General features: G+C 42.6%; 1 protein-coding gene across 1 annotated transcript in view; it reads left to right on the forward strand.

The window, feature by feature from the left end:
- ENPP3 (ectonucleotide pyrophosphatase/phosphodiesterase 3) overlaps window positions 1-20,774 on the forward strand; it is a 249,644-nt gene that overhangs the window by 131,330 nt on the left and 97,540 nt on the right. Inside the window, exons 10-14 of the mRNA XM_030196550.1 lie at window positions 3,261-3,326; window positions 4,679-4,751; window positions 6,625-6,733; window positions 13,900-14,028; window positions 18,308-18,339. Of these exons, the coding sequence (XP_030052410.1) occupies window positions 3,261-3,326; window positions 4,679-4,751; window positions 6,625-6,733; window positions 13,900-14,028; window positions 18,308-18,339 (409 nt within the window). The remainder of the gene's footprint in view (window positions 1-3,260; window positions 3,327-4,678; window positions 4,752-6,624; window positions 6,734-13,899; window positions 14,029-18,307; window positions 18,340-20,774) is intronic.

Here is a 20,774-nt window from a genome sequence, read left to right on the forward strand (position 1 = left end):
GGAGATGGAATGGATCTTTACCGAGAGGGTGAATTGTCTCTCTAAGTTCATAGGTTCTTTTATTGACAAGCGGTTCAAGGACTACACTTTCATAGCTCACAATTCGAAAGGTTATGACGGTTATTTCGTTGTCGGCTGTTGCGGGAAATGATGGATATGAGTTTGCTAGCGCAGGATGGTAAGCTTTTACAAATCAGGGTTGATGCGCTAGGCATTCGCTTTATAGTCTCTAAATTTTCTGCCCATGAAGCTTAGCAAGCTCCCGCAAGCCATGAGTTTTGAAGGCAGCAAAGGGTACTTTCCTCACAATATTAACACCATGGAAAATCAAAACTATGTAGGGAAAATGCCTGAAGAAAAGTACTATGGTGTTGAGAGCATGATACCTGAGGAGAGAGAGGCTTTCACACATTGGTATGGCAAGAACAAGCATAAGACGTTTGATTTGCAAAAAGAACTGGCCTTCTACTGTAAGCAGGATGTCTATATTTTACAAAAAGCCTGCCTGTGTCCTGTATAGAGAGGAAATTATAAACATGACGGAGAGGGCTGTGGAGGTAGAGGTAGGGGAAATACCAGGGAAGAGGGAAGCGACCCTAGAGAAAGGTATAGACTTGTTCCAATACATCACACTTGCTTCTGTGTGTATGGCCTTGTTCAGGTTCATGTGCTTAAGGCCAAGAATCATAGCTCTGCTGTCGGCCGACAAGTATCATCAGCAAAGCAAGAGATATTCAACCGCCAGTATTCATTGACTGATATAGACAAGCACAAAGAACACATACAGATCAGACATGCTCTAAAGGGTGGAGAAATGCAGGTAGGTGACTACTTTCTCGATGGTTATGCTGTCATTAATGGCGAGTTTACTGCCTTTGAATTTGACGGGTGCCGAGCCTTTGGTTCCATGGGATGTCCTTCTTGGATGCAGAGTGAACGCCATGTGTCTGTACTATCAGGTTAAACAGGATGAGAAAATACGCTATTATGATTTTACCAGCTTGTAACCTTTTGTCAGTAAAACTAAAGAATATGCAATCGTTCATGCCCTAAATCATCTATGAACACTTTGGCCCCTTCTCTGATTATTTCCGACTTGTGAAAGTCAAGGTGTTCCCACCACATGGTCTCTTTTTGCCCATACTGCCCATTAGGCTGCACGGTAAACTTATGTTTCCATTGCTGTAACGGGTCAGCGGAAGAAATGCATCCATAATGATGTAGACAGAGCCCTGGTGGGGATGTGGTGTACCATAGAATTGGAAATGACTATAGCAAAAGGATACAGGGTGGGTGAAATCTACAAGGTCTGGCATTTTGAACAAATATCTACACAACTCTTTGTAGAATAAACATGCATCTTCGACAAAAGCAGGAAGTATCGGGGTTTTCTTAGTGGTGTACTGATGCTGAACAGCAGAACAGGTACATAGATGATTTCTATCAGCAAGAAAGTGTTCTTTTATGCACTGATCACATAACTGTGAACCCTGTAAAATGATAAATTGCAAAACTCTTTGTGAGGGAAGTTTGGTCAAAGAAGAAATCTACCTTCCACAAGCATCGTGAAAGACCCTAATGGGCTGTATATGTACCTGTTTTCCCCTGAATACACCATGTTGTCTTGCAATCTTATAGACGATGAAGCAACAAGCGTCACCTGGAAGCATACGAAGGAACTTTGGGCACCATTGGGTAATAGTAACATCTTCATAGCCTCTTGTACAATGGTGCATGCCTGGCTAGAGCTATACAGGGTTCTTGACGATTTACAAGAGCGCTGTCTTTATCACAATACAGACTCTGTGATTTTTGTAAGCAAGGAAGGTGAATGGGATCCTCCTTTGGGTGACTAGCAGGCTTATTTTCGAAAGAGAAGGACGCCCATCTTTCGACACAGTTCGGAAGATGGGCGTCCTTCTCACAGGGTCGTCCAAAGCGGTATAATCGAAAGCCGATTTTGGATATCCCCAACTGCTTTCCGTCGCAGAGACGGCCAAAGTTCAAGGGGGCGTGTTGTAGGCTTAGCGAAGGCGGGACTTGGGCGTGCCTAGCACATGGACGTCCTCGACCCATAATGGAAAAAAAAGGGCGTCCCTGACGAGCACTTGGATGACTTTACCTGGTCCTGTTTTTCTTATGACCAAGGCACAAAAAGGTGCCCGAAATGACCAGATGACCACTGGAGAGAATCGGGGATGGCCTCCCCTTACTCCCTCAGTGGTGACTAACCCCCTCCCACCCTCAAAAAAATCTTTAAAAATATTTATTACCAGCCTCAAATATCATACTCAGGTCCATCACAGCAGTATGCAGGTCCCTGGAGCAGTTTTAGTGGGTGCAGTGCACTTCAGGCAGGCAGACCCAGGCCCACCCCCCCCCCCCCCCACCTGTTACACTTGTGGTGGTAAATGTGAGCCCTCCAAAACCCACCACAAACCCACTGTACCCACATGTAGGTGCCCCCCTTCACCTGTAAGGGCTATGGTAGTGGTGTACAGTTGTGGGTAGTGGGTTTTAAGGGGGGTTGGGGGACTCAGCACACAAGGTAAGGGAGCTATGTACCTGGGAGCTATTTACCTGGGAGCAGTGTCCCTTAGGGTGCCCGGTTGGTGTATGCGCTGTCATGGACCTGAGTATGACATCTGAAGCTGGCACAAAATATTTTTAAATATGTTTTTTGAGGGTGGGAGGGGGTTAGTGACCACTGGGGGAGTAACGGGAGGCTATCCCCGATTCTCTACAGTGGTCATCTAGTCATTTCGGGCACCTTTTTGTGCCTTAGTCGTAAGGAAAACAGGTCCAGGTGAAAACGTCCAAGAGTTTGTCAGGGACGTCCTTGTTTTTTTCGATTATGGGTCAAGAATGTCCAGGTGTTAGGCACGCCCAAGTCCTGCCTTCGCTACGCCTCTGACAATGCTCCCTTGAACTTTGGATGTCCTTGCGACGGAGTGCAGTTGGAGCCGTCCTAAATCGGATTTCGATTATACTGATTTGAACGTCCCTGGGAGAAGGGTGTCCATCTTCCGATTTATGTTGAAAGATGGACATCCTTCTCTTTCAAAAATGAGCCCCAAGAGTAACCTATGGAAGTTTGTAAGCCTAAGTGCTTTGAAAATGAGCCCCATAGTGTTGCAACAGAGCAGATGTATCTTCAATTCAGAAAGCTTGTCGTTTACTTTCTCTGTCTAATACAGAAAAAGTAGTTAAGTTGTTTCTCTCTTTCTGATATCGGTATTGCTATATCATTTTTATTACAGGTCTGTTGGGTATGAACAGAGAGTATCAGAAGTACTGAAGTGGCTTGATTTACCCAAGGCTAAGAGGTACTCACTGGCTGATATATGGATATTGTAAAACAAGTAGACTGAATATGGAAATGGTCCTGCTCTTTTCTCTCCCCCCACATAAGGTGCCAATTCATTTCCCTTTCTCCTATCAGCATTGCTGATAGCAATGATTGTGTTAACTCTATCCTCCTGATGACACCTCCACCGGGTGTCCTACTCCTTGCCCTAAGCAGTGATACTCGTATCCTCACTGACCTCAAATGCTGGTGACCCTCCTTCTTCACCCATCTCTGCCATGATGCTATGATTCACCTTAGTTCTGCACTCTCCCATTGCTGATGGGCGTCCACACCCATCTGTAGGACCCTAAAATGTGCCACACCTATGGCAACAATGAGTGTTGGAACTTGGAAGAAAAGATGATATAGAAAGTTGGGCACTGACTTTAGAAATGGCAAAGCCAGAGGAAGAAGAGCAGCAGCACAGGAAGTGGCTAGGTGGGGGAGTGGGTGAAGAGGAGGATCTTCAGAGAGTGTCAAGAAGGTTCAACTAAGGAGGAACATCATGAGGGAGAGGTGTGTAGAAGAATTTATGGGATGGTTGTAGGTGTTGAAATGAAGTACCACAGAAGGGTTGGGATTGAAGAACATCACCGATGGGAGGGAGAAGAAGAGGAGCGGGAACAATTCATTCTCATGGGAGAGAGTGTAGCATGGCAGTGTCACAGGACGGAAAGGGCAGAGCTTGGTGGAAGAGAGGATGGGATGGAAGCTGAACAGCTTCATAGGAATAAGAGTGGTGGGGTCTCAAAATCAGAGAGTTGGAAGGTGGGAGGTGGGAAAGCTTTCTTTACCATTGAGGGCAGGGTGAGATGGGTTCTATGGTGTCACAAAGAGGAGGGTTAAGGTAAAAGGAAGAGGACAAATAACTCTGATCAGTCGGTCTAGAGGGTAAGCGATGACTGTGTGATAGAGCATATAAGGATTCATTCAGTCTCCCCAGTAAAGGTTGGGAAGGAGAAGATAGGGCCTTCAGCATTACCAGTAGGGCTAGGGAGGAAGATAATGGGACTCAACTGTGCTACTGTTAAGGGAAGGGATGGTAGAGAGAGTAGAAAATATCTGGGGTATCACAAGGAGGAAGGGGATAGAGTTTATTGGCATCACTGGTGTGAAAGAAAGATGAAGCTGGGACATGTTCCACTCTTCAGTCTTTGGTCATCAGCTATCAGTTCTGTACTGGCAGCGAAATAGCTGATTATACAGGTCGGAGGCTTTTCCTTTCTGAATCCTAGTGAATCCTAGAAATCAGTGCATGCAAGGATATTCCAATTTACTGCTTTTCATCTGTTGTTTTTGCGTTATTTTTTTTTCTTCTTCTATCATTAGGCCAGATTTTTATACATTGTACATAGAGGAACCTGATAGTTCTGGACACACATTTGGACCAGTTAGTGGAGGAGTAAGTCCTGTTTCTTTTTCTAATAAATAAATACTATGTTTGTGTACTAATGAGTATGTAACACCCCCTTACTGGGCGCTCCTGGATTCAGGGTCCAATCTGGCTAGAGCTTCCCAAAAGCAGCCACTGTCAGTCCATTACTCACTTGGCGTTCAGTGCCTCCACCTGGGAAAGAAAATTGTTAACGGGTGGGATTACCCTCTTCTCCCCCCAGGAAAAATCCCAAAAAAGAAGAACTTCTGTGAACAGGGCTTGCTAATAAATTAAACAGGCTTTGGTTGCTATGTAACGTTATAAGACTAAGTGCTTGAAAATATGCCCCACTTTAGGTAATTGAAGTATAGTTCAATATATTCAAGTGCAAGCCTGGTAAATCTAACAATATAATCCTATGTTAAACCAACATTCAAATTCAAGGTAACACCGCTGTTTTAGTAGACAGAAAGCTTTGTAAATGAGTAGGATCTAAAAATATATACAAGTTTTTCCCCCTGATTAACCAAGCATTTGCAAGGAAATTTAAGAAAGAATGTGCCTCCTGCAGCCAAAACCCTAGGCCTTAGCTGCAGGAAGGCCTTACGTCTCCTCTGAGTAGGCCTGGATATATCAGGGAACATCTGAACTCTCTGACCACAAAAGTTAATATCCTTTTTAAAGTAAAGCCGGTTTGGTTGATGTATCTGGGAGCTTTCAGAAGAGCTCTGGTGCCACTTCAGTTAAGATGCCAATTCCTGTGACATTGGTGTCTCTGGAATTTTATTCTGTTCCATTTGGATATTTGACAGTAGCTTATCAGACATTATGGGTTCTACATTCAAAAGTGAGCTTAAATATACATGTGCAGTCCCAGAAGAGTAACAGCCTTCAGCCTAACACGAGACCCATTTCCTTTGCTCTGTAGAGAGAATGTCCTTGCTACATATTCAAAACATACCTAATTACACAGAAACCCATACTGAGCTAAATTCATATGCAGTGTGCCCCCAGTGGACTATGACATGACTGCTTTGACAGCTACAGAAGGGAGGTTTTTGTGGTTGAGTCCTGAGGGGCTGGAGGAAGAAACTCCTTCAAGACCCTAGTGTAGAGACAATTTCTCTAGGAGAAGGAGATGTGGAAAAGCTAAAAGGATGGTCATGAGTTTGGAAGTGATGCTGTAAAAGTCTATTAAAACGAGCAACTGCTATTTGATTGCAGGAGAGTAGTTCAGTAGAAGGAGCAAGAAATTTAAATATATGGTGACTGGGTTTTGCTAGTTGGTTGGTTGAAGGCAACTTGAAGAAAGTGAGAGTGTCATAGAGGGTTTTTTTTTCTACACTCTTAGGGGCATAGTTATCAACGTGGGCTATCGTTAGATGGGTTATTTTACCACAAATGTGTGCTTTTTTAGCACAGGACTAATTTAATGCAATTAGACCTAGTTACCGAGGTTAACAGTAAAATAACACGTCTTAAACGGTAGCCCATATTAGGGCTGCCGAGGGGGAGGGAAAGATTCTCTGGGCCCGGCCTCCAAGGTGCCAGAAGGTTCTGCTCACTTGGTCTGTCTGTCTCCTGCTCCTTTGTGTCTGGACCTGGGTCCTGGCATACAGGAGCAGGAGAGTGACAGACTGAGGGAGGAGCAGATGCAGGAAGCTAAGGGGGTGGCCTGAGTGTGTGTGTGTGTGTGTGTGTGTGTATGTGTGTGTGTGTGGAGGAGGGGTGCTGGAGCAGCAACCTGTGTGTGTGTGTGGGGGGGGGGGGGGGGCAGCGGTACCAGCAGCCCCGCCCTGGGCCCAGCTCTGTCTCTCGGTTGCCCTGACTCACGTTGATAACTTCCCCTTTTAAAACTGGTTACTACTGAAATGTTGGAGATGTGTTTGTTCTTCCACAGGTAATCCAAGCTTTGCAGCTTGCAGATAAGACCTTAGGGATGCTCATGGATGGCCTCAAACAAAGGAATCTGCACAACTGTGTTAATCTAATTGTTCTGGCTGATCATGGTATGTGTCTCTGCTTCTTTTTATGTTTCAGTTTGCACAATATGCTGACCTCTGTTATTTCCTGGCCTCCACTAAATACATTAATAAGACAATATGCCAGTGGTTCCCAAACCTGATCCTGGAGGCACCCCAGCCAGTCAGGTTTTCAGGATATCCACAGTGAATATTCATGAGAGAGATTTGCACATATTTCTTCCACTGCATGCAAATCTCTCTCATGGATATTCATGGTATTTCATGTATTTAATATTTAAAATAATCAACTAGTAACAAATAATAGTAATGAAATGGAGCCATTTCTGCCGGAATCACAGTGGCCCTTTTACTAAAGCTTAGTGCACGCTAACGAAATTAGTGCATGCTAAATGCTGTGTGTCCTATTTTATACCTATGGGCCACGTGGCACTTAGGGGGGTCTTTTACAAAGGTGCGCTATTGTTTTTAGTGCACGCTAATGATTAACGCGCTAGCACTACAAATGCTAAATAGTAGTAGTAGTAGTCTTTAGGACTGTACAGGCATCTCTAGCATTTAGCACACACTTATCTTTAGCGTGAGCTAAAAACGCTAGCGCACCTTTTGTGAAAGGACCCCTTAGCACTCATGAATTCCGTTAACAATTGCTAAGCTTTACTAAAAGGGCCCCACAGTGTTTTGCCACTGGAAATCGGTGGAGGTGTTGCCAGGGCCAAGGTGTGGGCAGGGACTGCAGCAACACACAGAGATTTGTATTTCCAAACTGCACATCTTGTTTTAGTCAGAAAAAGCAGCTGCCAATGTCTGCAGGTTATTTTTCTTTAGACAGCTGTTCATATTTTCTTTTGGAAAACTGATGCGAATTCCATGAGTAAAAATCCCCCATAAACTGAGGAACAGCAGTGGCAGTGTGAACATTGCTGTCACTATGAGAACGCTTAGCAGGTATGGGAGTGAATTTTAAAAGTCATAGGCATCGTTTAAAAGTATAAAATGCAGATTTGTCGGCATACAGAGTATGTATAAGTGGTATGTATAAAAGCCACTACTTATATGCAGTGCATTTTTTCTAGCGAAAAAGGTGCTGGTACTCAAATGCCAGGCTACCCTTCGGGGTGGGGTGATCACTGAGGGACCCATGCCATAATAGCCAGCCCCCTGCAACCAGTCACAGAATCTATGACAAGGCAGAATTGGTGTGTAGAGCCTGAGCTCTTTCATTAAAACTTGGGGACCTTGGGTCAATTTTAGCAGATACTGGAAAAGGTGCCGGTACTCAGTACCCCCAAGTACCCCCTCAAAAAAAGCCCTGCTTATATGTATAGATGGCAGCAAGAGAGATCCAAAGGGGCATTTTCGGAGTGGCCTTTCATGGTGTATGCATATTGCCAGATTTTATAACAGCTCTTTTATCCATTAGGATTTATATCTGCTTTGAGTGAAGTATAATCCTTCATATGAACATGAACTTTGGAGGAATGCTTAGGGGAGTAATTGTTCTCTGATGCTTAAAACCACCCCCTTTACAAAAGGTTTGAATTTCAGAGGATGATTCCCTTATCTGCTGCTCTTGGACATTCAGGTTCCCAAAATTCACCACTTATATAAATGATACCACTTGAACGTATAAGTTGGTGTGTAGGCCAAAAATTATTATTTTGTTTCAGGGGCATAGCCACAGGCTGGCCTGGGCCTGGGCCTATCTACTTTTACCAGAGGCCCACCTAGCAGCTGGATACACCTCTTTTGTATTTGGCAGGAATCCCCAAGTTCTGCCAAATGTAGAAATCCAGAGCCTACCCAGATCACCTAAAGTGTGGGTGTCAATGGCTCAAAGTGTACTACTGACACTGGAACTGTGAGCATGCTTAGTTCTTTCACCTGCTCAGTTCATCCTTCAGAACTGAGCATACTCGTAGTACTAGTGTCATTGGCAGCACTCTGAGCCACTTGTAACCACTCTCTGTAGGTGATCCAGGCGGTTTCCAGATTTCTACAGCTAATGGGACTTGCCAATGAAAACAACAGTAACATAGTAGATGATGGCAGATAAAGACCTGTACGGTCCATCCAGTCTGCCCATCAAGCTAAACTCATTGTATGTGGTACTTTATATGTATACCTGACCTTGATTTGTCCTTGCCATTTTCATGGCACAGACCGTAGAAGTCTGCCCAGCACTAACTTTGCTTCCCAATTACCAGTGTTGCCATCCAATCTCTGCTAAGCTTCTGTGGATCCATTCCTTCTGAACAGGATTCCTTTGTGTTTATCCCACACTTTTTTGAATTCTGTTACCGTTTTCATGTCCACTGCCTCCCACAGGAGGGCATTCTAAGTATCCACCACCCTCTCCATGAAATAACACTTCCTGACATTTTTCCTGTGTGCCCCTCTTCAACCTCAATTCATCTCCTCTAGTTCTACCACCTTCCCGTCTCCGGAAAAGGTTTGTTTGAGGATTAATACCTTTCAAATATTTGACCGTCTGTATCATATCACCCCTGTTTCCCTTTCATCCAGGGTATACATATTCAGGTCAGTAAGTCTCTCCTCGTACGTCTTGTACCGCAAATCCCATACCATTTTTGTAGCTTTGGTAGCTTTCATAAGAGAGGAATATTTGTACAGTTAATAATTATTTGTTAAGACAGTTGTCTAGAGAAGACCACACTTTGATTATATATTGTGTTGTTCCTATTTTGTCTGCAAGTTAAGGCTCATATTTGTGAATGTGCAAGATTGAATTCCACCAGAAATGAACATTTAAGTAAGAGTTATCTTTCCAGTTCAAGAGTACAGTTATGAGTGCAGTTCAGGGGCGTAGCTAGACACCCAATTTTGGGTGGGCCTGAGGCCAAAATGGGTGGGCATAACAACCCCACCCCCTGCAGCCCCCCACCGAACATTTCTCCCTTCCCCCAGGCAATCTGGGGGTGGTCAGTTAACTGTATTCCCCCCACCCCAGTACCATTACATCCTTTAGGTCTTTGTCAGCAACGAGAAGCAACTCATTCCTCTTGCTTGCACCGGCTCTGAGCCTTCCTTCCGATGCAACTTCCTGCATCAGAGGGAAGGCTCAGGCTGGCGTAAGCAGGGGCAATGTGTTGTTGCTTGCTGCCAGTGAAGAACTAAAGGATTTAAAGATTAAAGGGGGATTCAAGGGAGTGGAGTTAAGTGACCCCATGATCTCCTAGAGGAGAGATGCCAGGAATCTTCTGCTGGCAGAGCTTGGGGATCCCCGCCAGCCACATCATTGCTATGCCACTGCTGGGTGGGCTTGAGTCCAAAGTGGGTGGGCCTGTGCCCACGTGGGCCCACCCATGGCTATGCCACTGGTGAAGTTGCTATGAAAATGTCTAAAAGTTTCAGTTGTTTATTGTCCAACTTATCTTCCAAGAATATAGATCCAAAGGTAATAATTTTCGGTGATAAAGGTTGCATAATTGGAAGGGTTACTGTCATGATTTTCCATACCTGAGACCAAAATTCAAATGTGAGATGACATTCGTATAACATGTGCAGCATTGTTCTTTGATGCATCTTACAGGACCAGCATAAGATATTTGCGGGCTTATTTTCGAAACAGAAAAACATCCAACAAGTGGCACAAAGTGGCAGATGACAGTTTTTCTTGCAAAAACACCCAAATCACTATTTTTAAACCCTTTTTAAAGACGTTTTTCTATGCAGTTCATCTGTAATGCATCCAAATCACAAGGGGGCATGTCGGGGGCAGGATTTGGGTGTTCCCATAGCTTGGCCATTTTTCTGCCATAATGGAACAAAGCAAAAACATCCAGGGCTAAAAGTTGGACGCTTTGGTTTGGACCTCTTTTAGTCATGACTAAGCCATTAAAAGGTGCCCTAAATGACCAGATGACCACTAGAGGGATTAAGGCATGACCCCCCCCCCTTACCTCCCCCAGTGGACACTGACCCCTCTCCCACCCCCAAAGATGTGAAAGAAACAGTACATACCAGCCTCTATGACAGTGTCAGATATTATGGCCAGTCCTATTAGAGCAGCAAGCAGGTCAGGAGTAGCCTAGTGGTTGGTGCAGTGCATAGTAGAGAAGGGGATCCAGGTTCATATCCCACTTTAACTGGTATACCTGTGGTGGAAAACCCACCAAAAACCCAGATATAGGTGACACTTGCAAGCATAAGGGCTATTGTAGTGGTTTACAATGGGTACAGTAGGTTTTTGGTGGGTTTTGGAGGGCTTCCCATACAATATAAGGGGGTAATGGTGAGATGTGTACCTGGGACCTTTTATGTGAAGTCCACTGCAGTGCCCCATAGGGTGCTCCACTGCTCTGCTGGGATGTCTGTGTGGCCAGTCTACTAGCTCCTTCTACATCCCAATGACTTGAATTTGTGTGATCCCAACATGCCCCTTTGAGGTTTGGATGCACTGCAGACAAACAGCATAGAAAAACATCCAGAAAATGGGATTTGGACGTCTTGGCCTTTTCTCTTTTGAAAATGAGTCCTTAGATCTCTTTGCATAAAACGGGACCTTGTGCTAAAATAGCAGAAGTTAGTGGTAAAATAAACCCCCCTAGATGACATAAAATATAACTTTTCCTTTGAGTCTGGAAATGAAAACATACAATTCCTTAGGCCTTTCCTCCTTACTCTCTCTTTCCTCAGATTCATTTTTCTTTTTCCTTTTAAATGTAAATTGCCCTGATGGTCCTTGTAGTTCGAAGGACTATATAGCAAATATGCACCAATAAATAAAATTTTTAAATAAAGGGGACTTTTACTAAAGCTTAGCGTGCGCTAATGGACATTAGCATGTGCTACATGCCGCAAGGCCCAGAGATATAAAAAATGACATCCAGCATTTAGTGTGCATTAATGTCCTTTTAGTGTGTGCTAAGCTTTAGTAAAAGGACGCAAAAGTAATGACATTTCAATCTGCTACCTTTTTTCCCTTTGATTAATATTTTCTCTTGTTTTCTTTTTTTTTTTAATAGCCCCTTCCCCCTTTGTCTATTCCTCAAGGAGAGAATTTTCTTCAGCTTTTCTAGTTTACACTCTCTTTTTAAATTGTTATTTATTTATTTATTGTTTGCACAAAGATAAACAGAAGCATCTTTAACTAACAAACAGATACATAAAAAGCAGTAATTTGGACTCACTGAAGATCTGGTTTCTGATTTCTAGGGAAAGCACCCAGACACAGGGATCTGTATATGTGTCAATAGTATCCTTGCTTTTTCCAACTCCCTTGGGTTAGTATTTCCAGATGGGTTGTTTTGCATATAGGATGACAGGAATGAGACTTCTTCTTAAGCCAGGGTATATTGGATACAGTCTTAGTCTCACAAATTCACTGCTTCTTCAGGAAAAAAGCCCTACCAGCTAACTTCCGTTGTGTGAGCTTGGAGTTCTGTCCTTGAGTCATGGAGTGACTTTGAGTAGTTGCAAGGGAGCAAGCCTGGTACCCTAGAACCCAGACTTGCAACCTTGTCCCTAAGAACAGGATTGATTCTCAGGACAGGATTGATTCTCAGGAATTCTAAAGGGAGGTTAAGGAAGCATTTCCAGCAATTCAAGGGTTGAGAACCAAGCTGAGGACCCAGAAGAGACCAAGGAGTCTGGTGGTGTAGAAAAGTACATCATTGCCTACAAGGTGAAGCAGTAAAATTACTAACTGTGTAATCTGACCTGGACCTGACTGTAATGATATGAGTATGTCTTTTTCTCTATTTAAATGACTACTTAACCTAAATCCCTTTGTTGTTCTGAGGAAAATAAACTTGTAACCCAATGCTTAGTCCTTCAAGTATATACCTGTGTTCTGTTAAAGTATATACTAAAATAATGCCCGGTTGTTGAATCTTGAAGTCCTTACTTGCAGGAGGTCCCAATAAGCTGACCAGTACTCTTAATATTTGCTTGAATGTAACATGGTGGTGATGACCACAGGGTAAACAGAAGGTATTTTATTACCTGCAAAATATTTTGTTGGCTCAAGTGGTTGTTTTTTTCTGCCTCTAAGTTTGATCAACCCTTTAGACAGTTCATCCGTTTAAAATTTGAAATAATGTTTTTATTCATAGCTAGTTTCTTTTTAAATCTGTTGTCCATGCTGTTATCTAGATGACCACCCTCCAGGATAAAATGACAGACTGGTGGCATCTTATAGACTAACCAATTTATTGTGGCATGAGCTTTAGAGGACCAGAGCTCACTTTATCAAATCCTGTGCCATTTTGTTATTCCAGCCTAACATGGCTAATCCTCCAGCATGAAATGGCATGAGACCCATTGAACTGTCTTCTCCCCTTCTTATCATATTCCCATTTCTTAAACCCAGTTTCAGTTCTAGTCATTAGCATCCCTGGATTATATGATCCAAGCACTCCATTCCTTCTCCTAGGTTTCCCTCTTTATTCCACCACAATCCATGCATCATCAACAAGCCCATTTGCTACCTACTATCTCCCTCCACTGTTGTCTCATGTTGAACGTTGTTCACATTTCCTGAAGAAAATGGCTTCCCAAGAAAATGGCTCCCCAGTACCTCTCCACTCTTGTCTCTCCTTACACCCCACCTCGAGTACTCCATTCTGTAGATAAATCCCTCTTATCTGTCCCCTTTTCCTCTACTGCTAATTCTAGACTCCGTTCCTTTTATCTTGCTGCACCTCATGCCTGGAATAGACTTCCCGAGCCTGTACGTCTAGCCCCGTCTTTGGCTGTTTTCAAGTCCAAACTTAAAGCCCACCTCTTTACCACTGCTTTTGACTCCTAACCACTACTCACTTGCGGTCCTTTTATCCTCACCTCTTTATTCCCTTTTATCCTCACCTCTTTATTCCTTTCCCTTATTGTTCTGTCTGTTTACCTGTCTTATCTAGATTGTAAGCTCTTTGAGAAGGGACTGTCTTTTGTGTATGGTGTACAGCGCTTCGTATGCCTTGTAGCGCTATAGAAATGATAAGTAGTAGTAGTAGATCGCTCTTTATTTGCTGTGCAGGACAGGTCTACTGCTTTCTCTGATTTCGCTCATATAGACCTGCATTAATGTATCTTGTCTTTTTGTTAAGCACTTTGACCTTCATGGGCTAAGTAAATTAAATAGAAGTAAAATAGAAATAGCTCCTATTGAATGAAGCTATGTTAGACTAGAATAATATATATTTAAAAATTTGAAATTTTCTTTGCTGGTTTAGGAATGGATAAAACATTCTGTGAACAACTGGAATACATGACGGATTACTTTAAAGAAATTAACTTCTACATGTATGATGGACCAGCAGCTCGTATCCGGTCAAAAAATGTTCCACAAGACTATTTTACCTGTAAGTATGTATTACTGCAGACCAACTGAACTGAGAGAGAATCAAAATTGCATTACAGCACAATAATTCAAGAAAGCATGAGATAAAGACGGAAGATTATTCCCAATCCCAGAGCTTCATTGCAGTTTAGCCATAAGTGAGGCTTTCACAAATAAAACCCCACTGTACAGTGTTTAATCAAGAGGGTTCATCTTTTATTAAGGCTCTGAGAAAAACTTATATGCATATCATAATTTCTTCCCTCTTTCCCCAGGGAACAAATAAAAGCAAAACAGTACTAGTCTTTATAGAAAATGATGACCTATCCATTCTGCCCATCCATACCATCTACAATCTTTTCCCAGGGGCGGACTGACCATTTGGGCAACCGGGCAGTGCTCGAGGGCCCAGAGGCTCTAGGGGGCCCAAAGGCTCTGCCCAGATGCTCACCGCACACTACAGCCCTTCCCGGTCCTACCTTGAAAGGCACACCACTGGTGATCTAAGTGGCCTCTGCGAGGGGGGGGGGGACATGTTCTTTCCTGCCTTCTGTGCTGCCACTATCCCCCCCCAACCTGGCACCACTGTATTTTAAAAGTGACAGCCGAGAGTCCCTGCGTAAGTCTCGCGAGACTGTCGAGACCCGAGAGACTACCGTAGGAAGTGCTGGCTGCCATTTTGAAAACACGGTGGCACCGGCAGGTGGGGGAGTAGCAGCAGCACAGTTGGCAGGCAAGAACATGCTCCCCCCCCAGAGGCCACTAGACCACCAGGGCCCTTCAGGTAGGACTGAAGCAGCGGGGGCATCGGCTGCGGCGATAGGGGGGGCGTCTGGCAGCGACCAGGCAGGGAACTCAGACCACTCTCAGTCCATCCCTGTCTCTTCTTCTCAATAAGAGATTCTGGGGTCCTTTTACAAAGGTGCGCTGGAAAATGGCTTGCGGTAGTGTAGGCGCGGGTTTTGGGCGTGCGCCACTCCATTTTTTAGCGCACCTGTAAAAAAGGCCTTTTTAAAATTTTTGCCAAAAATGGACATGCGGCAAAATGAAAATTGCTGTGCGTCCATTTTGAGTCTGAGACCTTACCGCCAGCCATTGACCTAGTGGTGAAGACTCACGCAGTAACCGGGTGGTAATGACCTACGTGCACCAAATGCCACTCGGCGCGTGTCCATTACGCGCGCCCAAAGATAAAAAATATTTTTCAGACGCGAGCCAAAAATGAAATCTCTGCAAGGGCCACGCGGTAGTCGGGCGGTAACTCCATTTTGTCGCACGTTGGGTGCGCGTAGATGCTTACACGGCTTAGTAAAAGGACCCCTCCATTTGCTTGTCCCATTTCACTTTCATCCTATGCCCCCACATTCCAGAACTTCCTTTCATTTGAAAGAGACTCTCTCCCCTGTGATTTTTTGCCAAGGAGGTATTTAAACATCTCTGTCATATCTCTCATCTCTCGCTTTTTTTCCAAGGTATACATATTGAGATCTTTGTTGCTATACACTTTATGACAAAGACCACTAACAATTTTAGTAGCCTCTTTCCAGATCAACTCCATTCTTTTTATATCGTTTTGAAGTTGTGGTCTCCAGAATTGTATACAATATTCTAAATGAGGTCTCACCAGAGTCTTGTATAGGGGCATTATCACCTCCTATTTCCTACTGGCCATTCCTCTCGCTGGACCATTTTGCAAGCTTTGCTAGGTCCTTTCTTATGTAATCCACAACATCAGGGATGTTTACCCTATTGCAGGTTGTGGTGTCATCTGCAAAGAGGCAAAACTTACCAGATATTGCTTAAAACATGTTAAAAAGAATTAGACCAAGAACCGAACCTTGCAGAACACCACTGGTAGAATCCTTTTCCTGAGAGTGAGTTCCATTTACGAGTACCTTCTGCCACCTTCCACTCAACCAGTTCCTAAACCAGTCAGTCACTTTAGGGTCCATACCAAAGGCACTCAGTTTATTTGTTAGTCATCTATGTGGAACCATGTCAAAGGCTTTGCTAAAGTCTAACTACACATCTAGCACTCTCCCTCAATCCAACTCTCTGGCTACCCAGTCAAATAATTAATCAGATTTGTCTGATAAGACCTGCCATTAGTGAAACCACGCTGCCTCTGGTCCTGCAAGCCACTGGATTCCAGAAACCTAACTGTTTGAGAAGCGTGTCCATTAATTTACTTACCACAGAGGTCAGATTAACCAGCCTGAAGTTTTGTGGAGAGGGACCACATCCACCCTTTTCAGTCCTCTGGGACCACTCAAGCATTGAAAAGATTAGACAGTTTAGCTGCCAGAGCTTCTCTAAATTCCTTCAGTACCTTCAGATGTATTGATTTATCCACCTTTAGTTTAGCTAGCTCCTCATAAACACAGTCATCTGAAAATCATTCAGGGTCTACCACACTTCCATTCCTATTTGTGTTTGTTTTCTGCAGTGTTTCCTGGCCCTTCATCTGTGAACATGGAACAGAAATATTTGTTAAGCAATTCCACCTTATCTTTATCAGCTTCTGTGTATTCCTCCCCTTACCCCTTGAATCTCACCTCCTTTTTCCTGCTAACTGTTCTTCTCCCTATGCACATTTATTTCCTCAATACCATTACAAATTCAAATTTGCTGACATTAAGGTACAATAATTAGCTGTAAAGAGAAATTCTGGTATTCAAACGGCCGTGTGGATATACATAAGTACATAAGCATCGTCATGCTGGGACAGACCAAGAGTCCATCGAGCCCAGCATCCTGTCACCGACAGCGGCCAAAAGAACAAGCAACTTGTCTCGCCCATCCTAGAAATACTGTATTATTCCCTCGTCCATTCAATAACATTCTACGGCTTTTTCCTCCAGGAAGCCGTCCAACCCTTTTTTGAAGCCCGCTAACTTAACCGCCTTAAACACCTTCTCCAGCAGCGAATTCCAGAGTTTAAGTATGCGTTGAGTGCAGAAAAATTTCCTCCGATTCGTTTTAAATTTACTACACTGAAGCTTCATCGTATGCCCCCTTGTCCTAGTATTTTTGGAAGCGTAAACAGACGCTCCACATTGACCCGTTCCATTCCACTCATTATCTTATAGACCTCTATCATATCTCCCCTCAGCCGCCTTTTCTCCAAGCTGAAGAACCCCAGCCTCGTCAGCCTATCCTGATAGGGAAGTCGTCCCATGCCCTGTATCATCTTTGTCGTCCTTCTCTGCACCTTTTCCAATTCCACTATATCTTTTTTGAGATGCGGCAACCAGAATTGAACACAATACTTGAGGTGCGGTCGCACCATGGAGTGATACAATGGCAGAATAATATCCTTATTTTTGTTTTCAATCCCTTTCCTAATGATACCCAACATTCTATTTGCTTTCCTAGCTGCAAAAGCACATTGAGCAGAAGTTTTCAACGTATCATCAATGATGATACCTAGATCCCTTTCTCAGTCCATGACTCCCAACGCTGAACCTTGCATGACATAGTTATAGTTTGGGTTCCTCTTTCCCACATGTATCACTTTGCACTTGTTCACATTAATCGTCATCTGCCATTTAGACGCCCAGTCTCGTAAGGTCCTCTTGTAGTTTTTCACAATCTTCCCGCGATTTGACTACTTTGAATGTATTTGTATTGTATAACATGCTTAAGCTTTGTTATGTCTTAATTAGTATGGTACTGTTTTATTATTGTATGGTATTGTATATTTAACTCACCTCAGGTGTACTGAAGAGATATGAAATCAAGTGGAAATCAATAATAAATATGGAACCAGGGGTGTGGGTGCTGTCCTTGTGTTCACCCAGGGCCCATTGAAAAGTTCATCCTTCCCTGATCCCACTGTGTCATTTAACATTGTAAAATAGCTTTATTTTTCACCAGTGGCATTATTCCTAATACAATTGATTAATTATAGCCTAATGATTATTATCCAACTGAGCTTGTATTTCATTTCTGTTCCTTTTTTGCTGAGAGTTAGACACTTCAGTATAGCAGTGCTTCTCAGCCCTATCCTGGAGACACACCTTGCCAGTCAGGTTTTCAGGGTCACCACAATGAATATGCACGAGACAGATTCGCATATAAAGGATCTTGGCTATATGCAAATTTATCTCATACATATTCATTGTGGTGATTATGAAAACTCCATGGCTAGGTATGCCTCCAGGAGAAAGTTGAGAAGCTGTGACATTCACTATTTCATCCTGGTAGGGGTTCCTTGGTTTACAGTCACCATTTCGAAAAAGCAAATAAAAATGCCAAAAGTAAACATTCTAATGGGATTTTGTCCCTTTTTTTCAAAACAGTTGATTCTGCTGGGATTGTTAAAAACCTCACAGTGAGTACAGGAATAAGATTCTATTTATCAGTTGAGTTAAAATAATGTTGATATGTCTATGAAAATGTGTGTGTGTGTGTGTGTGTGTGTGTGTGTGTGTGTGTTTTAAATTCAAGCAAATGTACAGGGTGAGGCAAAAAAAGTAACACCCTAGAGGCTTTTGCCATTTTTGCAACCGCTTTGAATTTCAACGAGAAATTTTATGTATGTATTTAGTTGTTATACTTAACGTGTTACTATAAACAATGTTTAATTAACTTAAGGTATCTTGATGTTACTGACATTTTAGTGTTACTACCTAGCAATTTTTACACATTAAAATGTTCAAGCTAAAACACAGTAAAATATCGTCTTTCAAATGATACAATTAACAACATGTCAGAATTTTGCAGTCACTGTGAATGCTGAAAGTGTCCACTCCCAGCTTTAAACAGGCCTTCAGTCACTTTGGGAAGTTTGTAACAGCCTTGTTGATTGGTCCCTGTGGCAGGCTGTCCCAGATCATCTCCAGTGCTTCCTTGAGTTTGATGATTGTTTTTGGGTTTGTGTGGAGCTTGTGATAGACTTCCAATGGCACAAAAAATAAAAAGCTAAAAGCTAGATGATGTTCAAGATAATGAAGGTTTATTAAAGCATGCAAAGACTCGACACAAGTCGTGTTTTGGCCACAGGGGCCTGCCTCCGGAGTCTTCTATAGGATGTCCCTAAATGTTCTATCTTTACAAATGAACATCAGTGATATTGCACCTCATACAATATGAGATCTCTGGCTTAGAACAGTTGAGTTCTCAATCTGTAAACATAGATAGTAACAAATACAGCTGTAAAATTTCATGTTGAAATTCCAAGCTGAACAAACAGCAAAAAAAAAAACAAAACTCTAGGGGATTACTTTTCTAGCCTCACCCTCCATATTTTGTAAATGTCCAAACCTATGTAAAGGTAAAAGTATGTATGCACAGACTGTAGGTGCATAATGTTATCTGCAGGTTAAGGAGGTATTCCCTAGAGCAGGGCTTGAACAAGGTTTGCATTTATTTACATACTTTTGGATTTTCAAAAGCGGTCCAAATTGCTTTCAAGAATGGTACAAGTGTGTTTTTTTTTAATGACCGGACACGGGCTGTGTTTCAGCGTAAAACAATGCCTGTCTCAGGGGTCAGTTCTAAAATATGAACAAAAAACACTATATTCAAAAGACTCAAAAGTAAGAACTGTACTGTTACCAGAAAGCAAATTAACATAATGCAATGATATATGCGTTTACCAAAAGGCCCAACCTGACTAAAACATAAATACACCCTAATATGATGTGATAGGGTGGGCACAAAGCTGATATGTCTAGGGATATACCTTGTGCTGGCTCTGGAGCTATGCTCTTGTAGCTGCCTCTCCTCTTTCCAGCAGAGAAAGCACAAGAGAGGAGAATGGACATCTGTGGCCGCAAAGAGCCAAAATCTACTTTACTTTACATTATTGCATATTTCACAATCACCTAAAGCTCAAAGTGAATTACAATAAAACCATATATAGTACAGCTCACTAATTACTCATTTCAATTATTAACTCATCTCCATAAAACATTTCCTAAAAAACCAAGTCTTCAAAAATCCAACCTTTCATAACAATGAATTTGATGGAATCCTAAAGGCAACTCATTCCACAACTTAGGCCCTTGTATTTCAAAAGAGCCTTTATAAGCACACAATAGTTTGACCTGGCGTGGTGTTTCCAAAAGACCCTGTGAACTGACCTAAGTTGTCTACTCAGGTTGTATTTCTTCAATAAGTCCGATAAATATAATGGGCCCTTTGACCATAAAGCATGAAATACCAAACATAATAATTAAAAAGAAATAATGTTGTTCAATTGGTAGCCGATGCAATTGTGCCAAAGGTGGTGAAACATGATCAGTTGATATTTTTTATTCTTTAATAACGGGGCCACAATGTTTTTGTAACAATTCTATATATGCTCCTGAAAAATCCATGTGGAAAAAAAAACACGCCTAGGCGTATTCTGTAAAGTACATGAAATTTTATAGAATAGGAATAAATTTCCACACATATATCGAGTTTGCCAGGTGGCTCTCTACATGACCAAATTTGGTCATGTCCATTTAGGCAACGTTTTACTTGGTGTAAATCCCGAAACCTAAATTAGGTGCAGATCGTGTTTTCTATAAAAATGTGCATAGATTTTAGAAACACTCAAGCCACGCCCCCTGGCCACACTCCCTTTTCAACTATGAAACTTAGAATTTAGGCACATTACATTATAGAATACACTTAGCGAGTTGGGTGTGTAAATCTCAATGCGAATTACTACTGATAATTGCTTGTTAACATCCAATTAGCAGCGCTGATTTTAGCTAGTTAACTAATGTATGCACGTTGTTATAGAATACACTTCGGTTTCTACGTGAAATTTTCAGG

The sequence above is a fragment of the Microcaecilia unicolor genome, chromosome 3 (assembly GCF_901765095.1).
Source record: "Microcaecilia unicolor chromosome 3, aMicUni1.1, whole genome shotgun sequence".
Taxonomy (NCBI): Eukaryota; Metazoa; Chordata; class Amphibia; order Gymnophiona; family Siphonopidae; genus Microcaecilia; species Microcaecilia unicolor.